This window comes from Brachycentrus maculatus, unplaced genomic scaffold, assembly GCF_059751285.1.
Source record: "Brachycentrus maculatus isolate JH-2025_06_01 unplaced genomic scaffold, ASM5975128v1 h1tg000147l, whole genome shotgun sequence".
Classification (NCBI taxonomy): domain Eukaryota; kingdom Metazoa; phylum Arthropoda; class Insecta; order Trichoptera; family Brachycentridae; genus Brachycentrus; species Brachycentrus maculatus.
In genome coordinates, this window is record NW_028280900.1 from 1,810,424 (window position 1) to 1,829,154 (window position 18,731).

The 18,731-nt window shown below is 33.5% G+C and overlaps 1 protein-coding gene across 2 annotated transcripts in view; it reads left to right on the plus strand.

Annotated features, from left to right (window-relative positions):
• The window catches only part of LOC148308834 (synaptic vesicle glycoprotein 2B-like), a 93,823-nt gene extending 76,201 nt beyond the window's left edge, over positions 1-17,622 (plus strand). For both annotated transcript variants that reach the window (XM_088261120.1, XM_088261118.1), the window contains exons 2-12: positions 4,491-4,636; positions 5,620-5,679; positions 6,865-6,957; positions 8,414-8,547; positions 10,672-10,862; positions 11,789-11,937; positions 12,103-12,268; positions 13,203-13,427; positions 14,073-14,335; positions 14,671-14,830; positions 15,106-17,622. In XM_088261120.1, coding sequence (XP_088117246.1) covers positions 4,600-4,636; positions 5,620-5,679; positions 6,865-6,957; positions 8,414-8,547; positions 10,672-10,862; positions 11,789-11,937; positions 12,103-12,268; positions 13,203-13,427; positions 14,073-14,335; positions 14,671-14,830; positions 15,106-15,289 — 1,662 coding nt within the window. In that variant the 5' untranslated portion in view covers positions 4,491-4,599 and the 3' untranslated portion in view covers positions 15,290-17,622. The remainder of the gene's footprint in view (positions 1-4,490; positions 4,637-5,619; positions 5,680-6,864; positions 6,958-8,413; positions 8,548-10,671; positions 10,863-11,788; positions 11,938-12,102; positions 12,269-13,202; positions 13,428-14,072; positions 14,336-14,670; positions 14,831-15,105) is intronic.
• The last annotated feature ends 1,109 nt before the right edge of the window (positions 17,623-18,731 follow it).

Here is an 18,731-nt window from a genome sequence, read left to right on the forward strand (position 1 = left end):
TGCTGCGATAACAACTTCCAAACGTCGGGGCATGCTTTCTATGCAGATTTTTATATTGTGCCAAAGATAAGGGTTACCATGCCATACTCTGATAAGAGTTTCTATCAGTAACCGCTTGGTGGTGATGACTTTTTTAGCAATTTCCCGTTTCGTTAGCCTCCAAATGTTTTCAATGGGGTTCATATCCAGCAAATTGCCCGGGCAAGGCAAAACACATACTCAACAGACGTTTTTTTCAGCCAAGAATGCGGTAACACTCCTGGCTTTATGACACGGTACCAATTTATGCATAAACACATACTCTTCATCACCAGGGAACCATTCCTTAGCCTCGGCTGGAGCCGACTTTTCAGTACTCGCTGGTATTGGTCTTGCCTCATGGTACCTTCCATGATATGGAGGCGTCCCATACCCTAAAATGAGATCATGGACCACAACATTATGCTAACAGGGTGTTTTTAGCCCTCTTTACCAGGCAGTCCGGGTGGAATTTTTCTCCTGGGCCCCGTCGGACGAATTAAGTTTTTCCCACCAAAATTTTAAATGTTGACTCTTCTTAGAAGCAGACCTATAAAGTATTACCATGATTGCAAAAATGTGTATTTTTTATTATCTTCTTATTTTATTATACAAATGTAAGTTATAAATACTCGATTCCAATCCGAAACAGTCATATTTCGGAGTGCTCTGGCCCATAAGAGTCGTTTTTTCTTCATGGCCTCAGTCAGGCGTAGTTTTTTGGTTGGACGTCGACCAATTAGATTTACTTCGACTAACCGTCTCCAAACTGTCATTTTGGAGGCGTTGGTTCCTACATTGCTTATCAACGTAGTGGACAATCAACACACGTTTTACGATTTTGGAAATAGATGTCCCTGATTTTACGGTGACCACGCGGAGTGGTGATCGTTTTTCTGCCACTTTTTCAGACGCGGGCTGCTTCTAGAGGTGGGTTTTTATGAATTTTTCTTTTTATCCGGTTGACTCCTGACTTTTAAATACCTGTGAGTGCTGCTATCTCTCTTTAGAAATATGTGGAATGAAGTAGTTAGGTTGTTACTTACATTTTCTTGGAGATATGTCTAAAGACTTGCCCATACTTAAATTTAGAATATTAAGGTTCAATTCGAACTAAATTGAATTTTAATTAAAAATTAATTGAAATTAACTTATTAAATTAGCAAAGCAAATAAATTATTAAACATTGCTTAATTTTTTATAGTCTTGGACTCAAAAAACATACAGGAAAATGGTTTAAAAAAAATATTAACTGAGCTCACACCAACACCATTTTTTACTAATTAACACTAAAATGAGAAAAAAATTTACTCCTTTAATATTTTGCAGCATTGCTACGTCTTAAAAACAATAATTATGATACCAGCAACAAAAATAAATAATATTTTTTAATTAGAACACATTTATTTGATCATAAAATTCATTTAAACTTGAAAATTACAAAAAAGGACAAGTGTCCCTAATAATTTGGCCACCCACTGTATATATATATATATATATATATATATATATATATATATATATATATATATATATATATATATATATATATATATATATATATATATATATATATATATATATATATATATATATATATATATATATATATATATGTATATATATATATATATATATATATATATATATATATATATATATATATATATATATATATATATATATATATGTATATATATATGTATATATATATGTATATATATATGTATATATATATATATATATATATATATATATATATATATATATATATATATATATATATATATATATATATATATATATGACTTATGTATGTAATAAGGGTTAAAAATAGTAATAATAATTTATATTTGAAGCACTAACATTGTGATTTTCCATTTTATAAATTTTTATAATTTTATAAATAAACAGCAATTCTACTAGACGGTTAAACATTATTCTAGCATTCATTTGTTACTGCACAGTATAAACAAAAAGTATGACAATAGATAGATAGGTACTGTAAAAATTGTGAAGGCTTAGTTGTTTCACATAATATAGCGTAATAATATTATGTATATTGCGTATTGATTTCATAATATATTCTTGTTATATAATCCAACACGACATTGCTTTATTTTCTCACCATAGACCCACTGCACAATATGGTGATATTTCTTTACCTTTTAATTCGTATTACTAATTTTTGTATTTATAGCAATGACATTGATTAGGTAGTTTTATATAAACACGCCGGCGCTGGCAATGCAATTAGTATGATGTATTTCATCAAGTTGTAGAAACGAGCGCAGTTCACCGTGTTATTTTCTTCTTCTTCGCGATTTAGACCGGCTGGTCACTTGCGTCTTCGAACGATAGTGTCGTTTAACTATTAATGAGTCTCTTGACGGGTTTCAGATCCATCTTCGGTTGTACGCCAATGCTTTCTACGTGTGTATGCCAATTTCTTATTTTTTTCTCTCCCCCAATGTATAAAACAGGGGCGTGCATTACACATAGGTACACAAGCAGTGCCTACCATATCTTATTGAATAGTGCCTACCTTACATGTTTATAAATTGTTACGTTAGGACTTAAAAAAAATTGTTTTTAAGGATACAGTGAGATTTTATAATACTTATATACTTACATTATACAACTTTTTTGGTGTCGATTGTCATCGTTGATAGAATTTGTGAGTGAAATAAATCCCCCCCTCCTCTTGCCGACGTGAGTTTTTTTCCAACGAAAGAACTATTGTTTAATTGATTAAAAACTGTGTACATCACTCGTATAAGTGATTACTATGGTCAGCCAACTGGAGTTCAATAATGTAAAATTCTAGACTTTCATATTCTCATTGCATAAAAATATATGATGTTTAAGTCGCATTTATAAAATATTTTTATAAATAATTCTGGAGGGTTAAATCCAATACTTGAATGCATTAAAATAATAAAAATATATATTTTGTTTATTAAATTTTGTTACCTACCCAGAAATAAAACCATCGTTTTATGCGTCACACTTTGCGCGTGCAGATAGTAAATGAATGAATGAATCTGCCTGCACTGATAATATTGCATCGCCTGACATTGTTGCAGTTTTATAGTTTGTAACAATATCATCAATGGAAACAATGTAATAATTCCATTTCCTGGTTAAAAAATGTATCATATAATGATTGACATCATAATTATATATGGTTTTCCATTTGTTACATTCAGTATAATTATTTATACACTATGACCTTTTCGTAATATTAATATTTATTCAGTGTTGTGCTGCAGGATTAAAAATGTATCGTCGACAACATATTTATTTACCTACTAACACGATAATGTGACATATATGGGTAAATATTTCATTAAAATCGTATTAATTTATTCATAAATTACTCCCGATTGTTAATTTTTAATTACTGTGTTGTCTTACTTAGTTCGACTCTAATGAGAAATATTTTTTAAATGTTTATTTTTTATCTCACTGTTGGAATTTTCGACAATGCAAAAATACACTTATTCCTTAAAATCTAACATTGTGCCACCTATTTTTTTTTGTATAGATGTCGCTTTTAAGTAAACGTAAAGATATATTTTTCATTTAATTTTTAGTCCAAAAAAAAGCAAACACAAATTATTTTCATTAACAATGATCAACTGTAAAAGTGAGGCTTATTGAGTAAACAAAGGCATAGACAATTTCATAAATTCTTTTAAAAAATACTTATAATCGTTAGAAAATTCGTTAACACTAGAATACTAAACTATCGTAAAAATTACGACAGAAAAATGATAATTTCTGGAAAAAACAATGTTCGCGTCGTTCCCGCGCCCCCTACTTCGACCTTCCTTCCTAATGCACCTTTTTTCATAATTACGTAATCTTTCAAACTCAAAGAATGTTACCATTATTTCTAAAATTCCGAATGTTTTTGATTATCTTATTCTTTCTCGTTTTATTTCGTTGTCGTATTTTTTACGAATGTTTAGTAACAACATCACTCGAAGGATAGTTAAGTAATCTAGGGTAAACATCACGAAACGGCAAAACATAACAAAATTAAACAGCTTTTAGTTTAAAGTTTGATATTTTTAATTTTGTCCTGTTCTGAACAACCCATGAGCCCAAATGGTGCATATGTGGTACATGGTGGTGTTTACATTATCGTAGATAATTGCAAATTAAATATAATATAAAAACAAACAAGATCATTCCTGTGCTCCAGTTTCTTGGATTTAGTATGTTTCGTGGAATACATATAGCGGCAATGGAGGCAATAAAGAGCGCTCAGGGTTGCATACCCGTTCACGAGAACTAGTACGAACTAGCTTGTCCAACTTAAACACTGCTATGTGCACGAGTCCCTTGAGATAAAGGTGAAAGAGTTTGTAGATTCGTGTTATTCTTCCGTTTTCCCTAGATCGCTACGACTTGACTGCGTGTGATATACCGCATGTATACTGACGTTTCTCGTTCGGTTGTTTCAGCTCCCTCAGCAGCAACCTCTCCCCTCTCCAGAGCCGCTGATTGTCCATCGGACAGTGTCTCCTGTAAGCGTTAAGCGACGCACGAACTCCCCTAAGCCGCCTACATAGAATGGTAGAAGCTGAACCTGGGTCGAAGTATCAGAACAGTAAGTATCTCTCGACTACTTCTACAGAAACGCTTCCTCAAACGCTACAACTCAACAAATACGAAACGAAAATCATCAGAATGTGTGGCGAAGTGGGTATTTAATACTCAACACTTATCTAAGACATTCTTTTACATAGTTTTTCAAGATTTTGTCTCACAAAAATGTCATTTATGTGACATTTCGCTCACTCCTTTCAAGAACGTCATAAATAAAAAATCGTCAATTTTCAGTTGTGCGTGTTTTCGGAATGCCCAGAAAATGTACTATATCCCAGCAAAAGCGGTATATTTTTAACTTAATATTTACTAGCTACAAGGCAGAAAGTGTTGTTTTTGCATTTTGAAGAAAATAATAATAATAAAACCCTTTTCCGCACCCCAATGGTGCATAGGGCACTGTGTCATATAAACGCAGTGTTATCTTGATCGTTTATACATGAAGAAAAGGTGATCAGCCCTCTGCTTCAAGTACCAGTCCATGGTAATTTTGAATAAATATTACAGTGAAAAAATCACTTACATTTATTTTACCCCCCTTGGGAATCGAACCCGGGACCTCCAGAACGGTAGCCGAGCGTGCTGACCATTACACTACGGAGTTGGACAAAGAAAAGGTTTTGAAGAAAAGGTATTGTTTAATAATTTTTTTAAAGATACTAAATATTATCCAAATGGAGAAAAAACCTTCAGGTTTTACCTTAAAAGATCTGTTGCACAGTAAAAACTTTAATAAGTGGCTTGATATTTATTTATAATACATTGTATTATATTTTCAAACTTTAAAAACGTTCTCCTGAAAATCAAGTTGTTTGATTTATGACGTTCTTGAAAGGAGTGAGCGATTTGTGGTATTTCTTCCAACGTTGTTACATTATATTATAACTCAGTATCAAATTTGTTTTCCAATTCGTTGCTGGATATTTCGCCGTCTTTCATAAAACTTTATTGTAACTGTTTTATTAATTATAATTTAATTTTCAGATTGTGATGTAAAGAAAGACGATAGAAAAGAGAACGGATCCAAAGAAGTTGAGCTCTCGGGTAAGTTTGTCTTATTATATTTTTCTCTTTCTCTCTCACTCTGTCTTAATATTTTTAATTATTTATTTATCCATAACTTCGGTGCTACGCGAATGATGCTATTTTTTCATCATTATGATTCATTAATCAGGAGAGAAATATGAATATAATGTATTGAGAGAGAAAAATGTTACCAGTACCCTTATATTGTTTATACTTACATATTTATTTCCATTTATTGCAAGAAAAAAATATTTTTTCAAACATTGAAATAAACGAAAAGATATAATAATAATAATAAAACCCTTATCCGCACCCCAATGGTGCATAGGGCACTGCGTTATATAGACGCAGTGTTATCTTGATCGTTTACACATGAAGGAAAGGTGATCAGCCCTCAGCTTCAGGTACCAGTCCAGGGTAATATTGAATAAATATTACAGGGAAAAAATCACTTATATTTATTTTACCCCACTCGGGAATCGAACCCGGGACCTCCAGAACGGTAGCCGAGCGTGCTGACCATTACACTACGGAGGCGGACAAAACGACTTTTCGTTAAGACTTCTTTAAGAACCGTAAAAATTAAATTTATTCAAACTTAAAATTATAATTAATATTTATTATCCTTTGTCAAATTTCTTTAATATCCGAATAAGCAAATGCGCGTGTACCAAGAAAATAAAAATTATTTTCGGGTGAAATCGATTAAGGGGGTACTCGCAAATTCAGTAAGAGACCGGCTGCAAGAGAAGCCATACAAGTATCCACGCACATTTAAAAAAAAAAAAAGATATTGGAATTACATTTTTTTAGAATACTCGTATATATTGAAAAAAAATCATTTTTTGACTCCTTACCTTTCAATAACTCTTTTCTTTTCAAAAACATTTTTTCAAAAGAAAAACCCCACGTCCGTCTGAGAGATCGCATTTCGACTGCATTCAGTCGATTTTCATCTTATATTTAAATATTTATGTGTCATATATGTGTATTCATTAAAATATAAATTAAAATTTGTAGCCATTTAAAAATATATATTATTTCGACTTCAGAGCCGATCATGATTTAAATTTAAGTGAACGTCCGCAGTTGAATTTTCATCTGGTTGAAATTAGGTTGATACTGTCAACTTGACAACTTAGACCAGTTTCAAGTTCAAATCCTCCCATTCAATTGGTTTTAGTAAAATGTTGTTGTTTTCAGGCGTTGTCACAACGCTCAAAGAGCCGATCAAAGATCCAGAAAAGGGCGGGAACTGCGAGAAAGCTGACTTCGAGAAGGCGATAGAGCTAGCCGGTGAGTACATTTATTCATTTATATCTTAGAAAATTCTGAATTTGAAAAAAAATCAAACCGCAAAAAACAGAACCCTTATTTTTTTAAACATTTGTCATTGCCAAAAATACAAATCACTTTACTTTAATATTTAAATAAAACAAATTTGGATTACGTTGTTAGAGATTTTCCCGAAGATACATATCGAAGTCATTCAGGAAATAGTGACCAAATGAATTTTTTACAAAAACGTGATCATTGTCTATTTGATATCTTACTTATATTGCCCTGAAAAAAATCCCAAAGGATTTTAAACTTGGAAGTATAATATATTGACTTGTTAAAACTGCATTGATGTTCATTTTCTTGTTAGCAAAAATGACTTAAATGGCCCTCTTGAACATTTTACGTTTTGTTAGTTGGTCACTTTCTCCTGTACGACTGCGATATGTTTATTTGATAATGGATGGAAAACCTGATTTGGTGCTGCCATTATGAAAAATTGTGTTGCCATTATAAAAAATTGTGTTGCCATTGTAAACAATTGTGTTGCCATTATAAAAAAATTGTTGTAGTTTATCAATTTCTACTCTCGGCTAGAACACTCTGGTAGGGTGAAAAGTCATAAAAAAAGAAGAAGAATAATTTCTACTCTTTTGATAAGTGAAATATTAATGTTTTTTTACTGAGGCTTCAGTAATAACATATTTATAACACATGCAGTGTCTGTAGCAGTATTACTGTATTAGCAATGTCCAAATCACACAAAATATACGATTAGGAGTATGCAACCCCGAGTGCTCTAAGCATCACTACTATTCTCCTCCGGCCTACTATTCTTTAGAGTTTCTTCTCTAACATCATTTATATTCCTTCAAATATTCTACTGCATTCTAAAATCTGGATCGCAGGACTGATCACATGAACTTCATAAACGTTCAATTTAACACTGTATAGAAGACCCCGTGTGAGGTATTGTAACGAGGTGCCAGAGCAGGATATTTAAAAGAAAAGCTCGTCGGGGTCACCAATATGGTGGACCCTGTGTGTTTTGGTGACGGAATGCCAGAATAGGAGATTTAAAAGAAATGCTTACTTACAGTTTGTTTATTGATATAAAATTCTTACACAATTTGATAATGATTTGATATTAACTTATTATAATTTATCTAATTGATTATTGAACTTTGAATGAAATATGAAGCTAAAATATACGTTCTTTAACAATCAAGCGATGGCAGGCGATTCTCGCCCCCGCGCTCCGGTTGGCTGCTTTTGTTGAATCCGCTCAGTGTTGTCAACCTGACAGTAGCAGTATAATTCAGTGTTGTCAACTTGACAACACCAAATGGCGTGGCCAGACGGCTACAACTGTGTCAATCCGATGCAGTGCCTTATGTACTATTCGGTTGCACACGGGGATCAATGAAAAAAATGAAGAATTTGTAAAGCTAATGATTATTTTTTTTTATTCTAGGGTATGGCAAGTTCCACTACCTCCTGCTAGGAGTATGTGGTCTCGTGAGTACGTCGGAGGAGATGGACGTCATCTCGATGTCCTTCATCCTCCCATCGGCTCAATGCGACCTTAACCTCACAACACATACCAAAGTGAGTCCACATCCTAAGAATATAACTACTTGATTTCGCCAAATTACTCATGAACGTTGGGGTTACCACTTACCAGGTATTATTATTAGATCAGATATTAGGTGGTGACAGGCGTCGGGATCATAACATCAGTATCAACGTAGGAACGAGATGGAAGTACACGCCGTTTCTTAGGGTTGGTGTCAGCAGATGACTGGTGAACAGGAGATGTCGCTCACTCCTTTCAACAACGTCATATATCAAAAAACTTGATTTTTCAGGATATCGTTTAAAGTTTAAAAATATAATAAAATGAATCAAAAATAAATATCAAGCCACTTATTGAACTTTTTACTGTGCAACAGATCTTTTTAGATAAAACCTGAATGTTTTTTCTCCATTTGAAAAATATTTAGTAAATTTAAAAAAATTATTAAACAAAACCTTTTCTTCAGAATGCAAAAAACACTTTCAGCTCTGTAGCGGGTATACATTAAGTTAAAAATATGCTGCTTTTGCTGGGATATAGTACATTTTCTGGGCATTCCGAAAACACGCACAACTGAAAATTGACAATTTTTTAAATATGACGTTGTTGAAAGGAGTAAGTGATGTATCAGTTATGCTAATGTTAAAAAAAATAAGATGGAGTAATATGGCAACCATCTTTTTTATAATGCCAATTCCTCTACATATTCCCCACTCCGCGATTGAGAAGTCAATGCACATACATGCTATTTTGTGCAGGCATTGCTTAGTTGTGTCAATGCATCTCGGAATATCTGTAGTTAGTTTTTTTATTTTATTTTTTTATTTATGGTTCACAAACAATGGTAAACATATTACAATAAATGAAATACAATGCAATACAAATTGTTTGAATGTTTTTCATCAATTAGATGGGAACACAACAAGCTTACAGAAACAATAAAGGTGCAGGTTAAATACATATATAAAGAATAGAAATATAGTTGTAAAAAAAAGGGTAATAACAATTAAAAGTAATGAAATAAAAAAATAAAAATTAAATTAGAAGTAAAAATTAAAAGTGAAATTAAACTATGCTACATACGGTACAAAATTCAAGACTCCACCAGATTGGTGAAATCAATTTGAAATCTGGTAATAGACCATTAAATCATTAAAAATGTTGATGGTGACATTATCAGTATTTTTAAAATTATTATACAACCTTAGCATCCTCGAAATGGAGTTAAAGTGTGCCATATTATTGTTATATACTGAGAGAGAAAATTAAAATACTACTACGGGCAGAAAGGATGGAATGACGCCTCTGTCCTGATATAAACTCCTATCTTATTCAACTTCCATACATCTACCTATTTCTCTTTGGCTCGGATTGATTCTTGACTGTCCTTACCCGGCTATCTCATTCTCACTTGTTAAATACACTTTCCTAGTCATTCTTCTATCTATCATTCACTACACATGTCCAAACCCCTCAAAAAGCCTTTCTTAGTCTTTTCAATTATTACTAATTAAATCACTTTTACATTGGTTTTAATTAATTTTAAACTCTGATCTACTGATGAGAACAGCAGATTCAACATCCAAAGGTCCCAGGATTGAGTTTCAGATTAGGCAGTTACTTTTTTGTGAGATATAATTATTTCATTTTGTTGTAATTATTAAGTGAATTAACAATTTGTTATGCTTGAAATGTTTACATTTATTTACAACATTTTGAGTGTGTCCAAATACTTGTTTACAAAATCTGGCATTGTGTGCGATTATAATCCAGGATTCGGACCTCACAAACCAATAAAAGAGTTTCTGCTCAGTAAAAACTTTATTTTCATCTCACCAATAGATGTCTCTAGTGAAGTTCTAGTGATTCAAGAACAATGTTTCAAAATTGGTTCACATATATAGAACTTCAAAGAATTTGATTAGTGTGGTTGTCAATAATGGGTAGAATTGGTGAATGTTACACGTGTGTAAAGTGATCACTTAAACCAGCCTATGACGGTCGTCAGCCCCGTAAATACCCAGACTTCCATATTCTTCTTCATCTTTGATGAGATGTCAAAAAATAACATGTTTTCATTTATTTTACCATTGTTTTATTCACAGATGAGTATGTAAGAACAGAAATATTGATGGAAATAATTGTTGTTGTTGTAGGGATGGCTGAACTCGATTATATTCATCGGCATGATGGTGGGGGCGTACTGCTGGGGCTCCGTGGCCGACTCTCTGGGCCGCAAGCGGGTGCTCATCGCCATCTCCATCATGAACGCCCTCTGTATCGTGGCTTCTTCCTTCTCCCAGAACTACGCACTCTTCATGTTCTTCCGATTCCTCAACGGGGCTGCGTAAGTCTCTATTCCTTACAGTGTATCTACTTATTGACTAGTCAATAACAGCAGTAGAAAATAATAGAAATTTATATTATATATAAGAATGAAAAATTACTTTTACCAAACAATCATCAGACCCGCACTCCTCTATGGCTCCAAATGCTGGGCGATTTACAACACCTCCTCTAAGCAACTAGAAACTGCTGAAATGTGAATGATTAGATGGTAAGCTGTAGTGTCCCCTTAGAGACAAAATAAAAAGCTCAGTAATTTGTGGTACCCTAGGTGTAACAGACATCAATAGTAAGGTAGAGGAAAGGCAATTGAGATGGTATGGGCACAAATGTTGCAGAGAACCTGATCATATCACCAGGCAATCCCCATGAATCCTGCTCGAAAGACATCTAGAGGAAGACCAAAGAATTGCTGAATGGATGCTGCAGAAAGAAAACATGATTGGCATATGTGACAGTCCTCATGACAAAAGGACCTACAATCTGAGGATGAGGAGCGCTAACCGCAATAGTCTACAAAGACGATAAATTGGGATGGCGCCAGAAATAAGAAGAGTGAAAATTAGCTTTCATTCATTTTGAACCTCCCCCTGATACCATTTACCATGGTATCCAAATCTGACAAATACCAAACTGCGGAGGGAGATAAATTCAAATTCACTCACTACATAATAATAAAATCAATTCATTGCGTACTTATAAAAATACAAAAAATACAAAGTACTTGACTGTCAGAAAACAAAAATAAAATTAAAAACATAAAAAAGATAAAAAAGTAAAAAGTAAAAAGTTAGCAAGCATGTACTACATGAGTAATACGTCTACAAGGAAAAGGAGCTTAAATCTGTCTCTTCAATAAACAATCTAAGCAGAATTTTGCAAAAAAATAATAAATTTCTTGTATTAATATTTTATTTATTATTCTAGTCTGGGCGGCTCCGGCCCGGTTATCTGGTCCTACTTTGCGGAGTTCCAGCCCAAGTCTAAGAGAGGTTCCATGTTGAGTTTCATGGCAGCTTTCTGGACGTTGGGTAACCTCTTCGTAGCTGGACTAGCCTGGGTTGTCATTCCATCAGGTGAATATCTCTAAAAACTCAACCCATGGAACATTTCTGGTCTCAGTTGCGGTCTTATATGGTCATAAAGAACATTTTCAATGCTCCGCAACCATCTTTTTATTTTGTAAGGATACAAAATTTATGTTTGAATTTGGAGAAGTTTAATGCCTTGTATTATTACAGAGATTGGATATGAATCCGAGACCTTCCAATACAACTCTTGGCGTATTTTCTTGCTGATCTGCGCTCTGCCCTCCTTCCTCGTAGCCGCACTCCTACTGCTGTTACCCGAGAGTCCCAAGTTCTTACTTTCTAGAGGAAGGCACGATGAAGCCCTCGAGATTTTCAAGTGAGTCTATTTACAAATTTAACTACTGAAACACGAGAGAATATGGAGAGAAATATAAAGTAATACATACTATATTACAAAGAAAAGTGGAAAGTAAATTGATGTATTGGAAGAAGATGTTTATCCTGGCTTAACACCTTGAGAGAATGGTTTCACTGTATCACTAAGTCGTTGTTAAGAGTGACTGCAGTAAAAATTTTACAAAAAAAATAAGTACTGAAACCTGAATTTTTACCGTGATAACTGTTAAACCATTTGGAATGCTTTTATATATTGCATAGCTATACTATATTTCGCGCGCGGTGTTTGATAATTATGTTAAATGCATTCGTGTCACAATAAATTTTAATAAACAATGGTATTTGCCATGTAAAAGTTAAATTCAAATGCATATATATTAGAGTAATAAATCATTCATATTTATTTCATATTATTAATAATCATTCATATCATAATCATTCATATTTATTTATTGAATGAGTGAGGAAAGAAGGGTAAAACAAATTTATGAGGCGAATGTTAGCGGGAAAAGAAGCAGAGGAAGACCGAGAAAAACATGGCACGATCAGGTATGCCAAATACTTGAAAGTGGTCAGGTTAGGAGTCGTAACAATCGGCGGGTATGTATGAGGAGATGCATGAACGTGGAAGAGGCGAAGAATGTTTGCAAGGACAGAGTGGTGTGGCACTCTATTCTCTCTGCCTACCCCTGCGGAGAAGCGGCGTGATGATGCTTAGTTTATTTATTTCGATTCCCTTGGTAATCAACCCCCTAGTCCTTCAGCACAGCAGCTAAACTAGCTAACCACTACACTATGAAAGCTGACAATATATTCAGTTCACTCTCATAATTTAACACTTCTAATATTGACATCCCCTCCATTGGACTCCCTCCAAAATGAGTGTCCCATTATTGACTCTGTTTGTGCTTCAGGGGAATCTACCACACCAACACTGGCAAGGACAGAGAAGCGTACCCCGTGAAGCAGCTGATAATGGACGAGATGTACCGAGTGGAGCTGGAGATGAAGGAGCCCATCAAGGGGAAGTATAAGAACATGATGGTGGACATTATGGACAATAGCAAACAGCTGTTTGTCTCTCCCATCTTGAGATTCACATGCATCTCTATCACCATCAACTTCACCTTCCACATTGGGTAATTATGATATACACATATTTGTGGAGGTCCTCACCAAAATGTTACATTTTCATAATAAATGATTTTAAGTAATCAGGAATTCTAGCTTGTAAAATTTCAACGTTTTGATGCAATTTAATGATTTTATATTGGTTTAACATAGGATTAGTCATGTTTTGTCGCAACTTTAATTAAGATTTCAATAGAACACAGTAAACAGTACAGATTTGCATTTAAAGGATTGTTTTTGCAATATTGGAATTGTAACTTTTTGGTGAGGACCTCCACATTTATGGTTTTCAATTAGAAACTAATAAGTTCCACAAACAACTGTAGCCAATTTTAAAAAAAATAAGTTTTTTTAAATTATTTTTATTTTTATTATTTATGTATCAAAAAATAACAAAAAACATGTAAATGAATGAGTGAGGAAAGAACGGTGAAATAAGGTGAGATGAGACGAATGTAGTTGGAAATACTTTTAGCAGAAAAAGAACACCGAGGAATAATTTAGCATGATCAAGTACTTCAAATATTTTAAAGTTTATAGGTTAGGAGTAAGAATAATCTGTGGGTAGGTATGAGGACATGTGTGATTCTTCATCTAACCAACTCTGATGCTCTGATTGATGGTACCTAATAAAATTTGTTGTTACTTTTCAGCTACTACGGTTTGATGATGTGGTTCCCCGAGATGTTCAACCGGTTCGACGAGTACTCCCGCAGCCACCCAGGAGTGGAAGCGGACATCTGTCAGGTCACGTCATACGTAGTCTCTCAGGGTTCCCACAGTCAGATCGGAGTCTGCACGGACGAGATACAGTCCTCGGTATTCATGGAGTCGCTGATCACCGTCGCATCGGCTATACCGAGTAACATCTTCGCTGTCATCGGCATGGACAGGCTAGGAAGGAAGTTCTTCTTAGGTAAAAACAAATCTCCCTCTATTTTGCCACACTAACCCTTAATCACATTCTGCGTCTTCATGATTCAGGCTTTGCATCACGTAGACCAGTGCTCCTCAACCCTTTTTCACCAAAGTTCTTCTAGAATTCCGCGGCATACCAAAAGCTAAAATATATAGACCATTGAAAAATTATTTAGTTAAGTTAAGGTCCACAATAATATTAAATCAATATTATTGTGAAAAATCTGTTATATTTATTTTGATCCCCATGGGAATCAACTCTGAGAACTCCAGCGCGGTAGCTAAACATGTTAACCACTACAAGCACCATGTAATCATATGTTTGTTTTCAAGTGTTCTCAACGCTGTCCGCTGGTCTATGCTCCGCGGGAATGTTCTTTGTGTATAACAAACAGAACAATCTCATCGTCAGCGCCATCTTCAGCTCCGTCATCTCGTGTGGTAATGCCGCTCTCGACTGCCTCATCACCGAAGTCTTCCCCACCAACCTAAGGTACCTCTTTATTCATTGAAGATAATTTATAAATTCCATGTCAACTAGCACTATTTCTATGTAACATAAATGGCCACCTTTAAGGAGTAGTAAATAGGTTAATTAAGTATATTAATTTATTACACAGAATTAAATTTTATGAACACCATTTTATGTAGCATTTATGATCATGTTAGTAGCTGACACGGTCACGAATCACATTTTTGGCGCTCTGTGATCATATCAGCCATTGCTGCAATTAGAAATGATGATTTAAACATATTTTTCTTTTCCAGAGCTACTGGGGTTGCCATTTCCATGGTGGCCGCCAGGTTGGGCGGCATCGTGGGTAATGTGGTCATTGCGTCACTCCTGGATACGTACTGTCCCGCTCCGACGTTCATCGTAGCTGCGCTACTCGCCGGTGGCGGCCTCATGTGCCTCTTCCTTCCCAACACCACGAGGGAACCCCTGTCTTAATAAACCCAAACCCCAACCTGAAGGGTTCAGCCATCAATCAAATAACTCGAAAGCGAATGCTGACGAGAAAGGCACTAATTATGCAAATAAGAAAAGTGCAAAAAAAGAGAAAAAATAAACAAAATGAAAAAAAAAACCTAGGATTAAGACAACACTCTTGATATATTTGAATTGCCATATTTTTAATATATTTAATCATTTTAAACAGATGACTTTTACCAAATCATATTACAATGGCAATATTCTGGTTTTCCATTAATGCTGGAACTGCCAGCATGCATTGCATATCTCAAAAAAATAATGGTAACATTGAATGAGATTGATTACCTTGGTTTCATTTCTTTTAACAGCTCCCGTTGGTATGGTCACAAAACGCACATTCAGTGCTCTATGACCGTATTAGCCATCACAACGATTATAAATGTTGCTTGACCAATCTAGATACTTTTGTTTCTAATAACCCTTTTAAAGATTCAATCGCAGTTTGTAAGTAATTGATTTAATTGCTTTAAAACCGTTTTTATCAACATTTTTTTTTGTTTAAATGAAATTTGAGTAAACGCTTGAAATAATTGCTTGGCAGTTTTAGAGGTAATAAATTTTAACGTTAATTAAATGAAGTTTACCTCATTGAAAAAAATACTTCATTTTTTCACTTTCCATTATTTCATTTTGATTTATTTTTAAAATCTTTTTATTCATTGAATGTTAAAAGAAATCAGACCTGTATAAATCATTGGACTTATTCAAATGAAAGAAATTAAGAGTGTTTTATGTAGTTGTTGTTATTCCATAGATTCATTTTCTCAATTAGTCAATTCATCGTCATCTTTAAATTATACATTCATATATTTCAGCCTTTATGATTTGTTATTACTTTTTGTTTGCACATTGTTTTATAATTTTTATCGGATATTTTGTTCACTGAAAAAACCTCAATAGGTAATAATAGTATTAACTTATGTTAAGAACTGAAAAGTAGACCAATAATGTAGATAGTTAGGTATAATTGTTTAGAATACATAATTTTATATGAGACAGAGTGAGATTATCGAATTTTATTATTAAATGTGAACAAATCTACGATATTTGTGGATCCTTCCTGTACAAAATGTTGATTTAGAAAAGATTGTTGAATGGAAACCGCGGTACTAATGTTACGAAACTCCCATTTTATTAACCTTGCCTTTCCCCGTGTATCATTTCCAGTCACGATAGCGGCCGATATGGTCACAAAACACATTTTCGGTTGTTTGCGACCAAATAACTAGACTGTGACTAGAAATGCTACATAGGATCTTTGTATCTTTAAGCACATTCTGTTTCCTCAACTTTTCACGCTTTCATCAAATCATTCGATAATTAGAGCCTTTTACTTGCCTTTCATTGAAAATTGTAGTTGTTTTTTTTCTTCATTTTAACATTGTGTTATGTTGTATTTAAAAGGTTACAAACCTATTGTTATTTTAAAAGTTTGACATGGAGATTTAGAGAAAAATATTCCTTTTACTTCAACACTAAGTATTTATTTAATTTTTTTAAATTAAGAATCTTAGACATTCCATTAAATTCTTAAATTAAACTTAATATCTGTTAAGTATAACAGTTTATGCTCATGTATTCAAATAACCTAAATACTGGCAAATATTTTGCCCCAAATTTGAAATAAATTATAAGAGAAAAACCCAAGAAAATGTGAGAAAAATAATAAAATCTCTTTTGTATTTCTTTCATGACAATTCTTGTTGCATCCACTGATTTTTTTATTTTGTTGACAACATTGCGGCATATTAGTTCATAAACCAAAAATTTAAGGAAAAAATATATTAAATTATCAACAACAACAAAAAAATATTATGGTTTTAATTTCGGTCCCTTCAATTTCGAATTTGCAAGCTATATTCACAAGTGCCAATGCAAAATTCATCTTTCTTCATTCATTTACAATCACAACACTACATAATGATAATAATTTCCCGTGTTCTTAAGAAAAGTGTAAAAAAATAAAATAAATGAATCATTCATTACTCCATTATTTCTTTAAAATTGTCTTTTAATTATTATTTGTTCATATAAATCTCCATGTAATACACTGTTTTATTTAATTCGATAAAGAAATATTTTTTTTAACTATTTTCAAAAAACAATAAACCTTTTTTGATCCCTGTCACAACTTTATCATTAACCTTATCATGTTACTAAAATTCTTGAGTTAATAATGATTGCAAAGTGGTTTGTATCCATACTTAATATGAATATATTATCCTGTTTAATTTATAATGTTATGTAAGTACACTTTATACAAATAAATTAATTATTTTTCATCAGAAAAATGTGTTTTATTGATCGTATTATAATTAAACACATATATAAAGATTCTTAATATTCTCTCTCTGTATAAAAATCCGAAATATCAACCAATTTATTAATGATTTTTGTTTGTACAATTCGCTTTTGAAAAAAAAAATTATATTTTTAAATTGGTAACATATTGCATCATCACACATACTTATGGTTTTGAAAAATTGATACCAATACCCAGGTACGCTGTTCTTATTGCCAATTCCGAAGACGATCTCCAGAGGCTGCTTTATAGATTCCACCTTTCATCTCAAAAATATAACATGAAAATCTCCATTAACAAAACAAAAAGCATGGTCACTTCGAGAGACCCAATACGACGCAAACTTGCAATCAATAATGAAATCATAGAGCAAGTTATGCAATTCAAGTATTTGGGTGTCAAAGTGTCCAGCAGCAATAACCTCTACAATGAGGTAAGAGAGCAAGCAAATAAGACCTCTGCTGTAGCTGGATGCTTAAAAAAATTTGTATGGAGAAACAAATACATGCTGAGGATCTATAAAACCTGCATAAGACCGATCTTGACATACGGCACGGAAACAAGAGCCGACACTGCGAGAACAAAAAGCCTTAGAACATCGGAAATGAAGACTTTACGACCCATTGCAGGCCTAACACTTCGTGACAGAGTTAGAAACTCAGAAATAAGAAAAAATCTGTGATGTCGAAGATGTTGTGCGATGGGGAAGAGAAAGAAGACGTTTCTGGAGAGATCATGTGAGAAGAGCGAGTTTGGATCGAGTGGTGAGGTAGGCACCGGACAGCAGCATAGGCGGGATCAGACCCCCAGGAAGACCACCTAAAAGATGGAAGGATAGCTGGTCTTCCACTTCCCAGGAGAGACCCGAGAATGACAGGACCTAGTCCTAAAAGAAGAAGAAGAAGAAGACAATACCCAGGGCTTTTTTTACATGTAATGCGGTGGAACGGCGTTCCGGCACCTTTTTACATGGATATATTTCTTCTAATTTTTTAAATCAATTAGTCAAAACAATGTTTGTGCTTACTTAATTACAATCTTTATTTAAATAATTTGTCAACAATTATCTATTTATTTGGGCGTAAAAAGAAAAAAAAT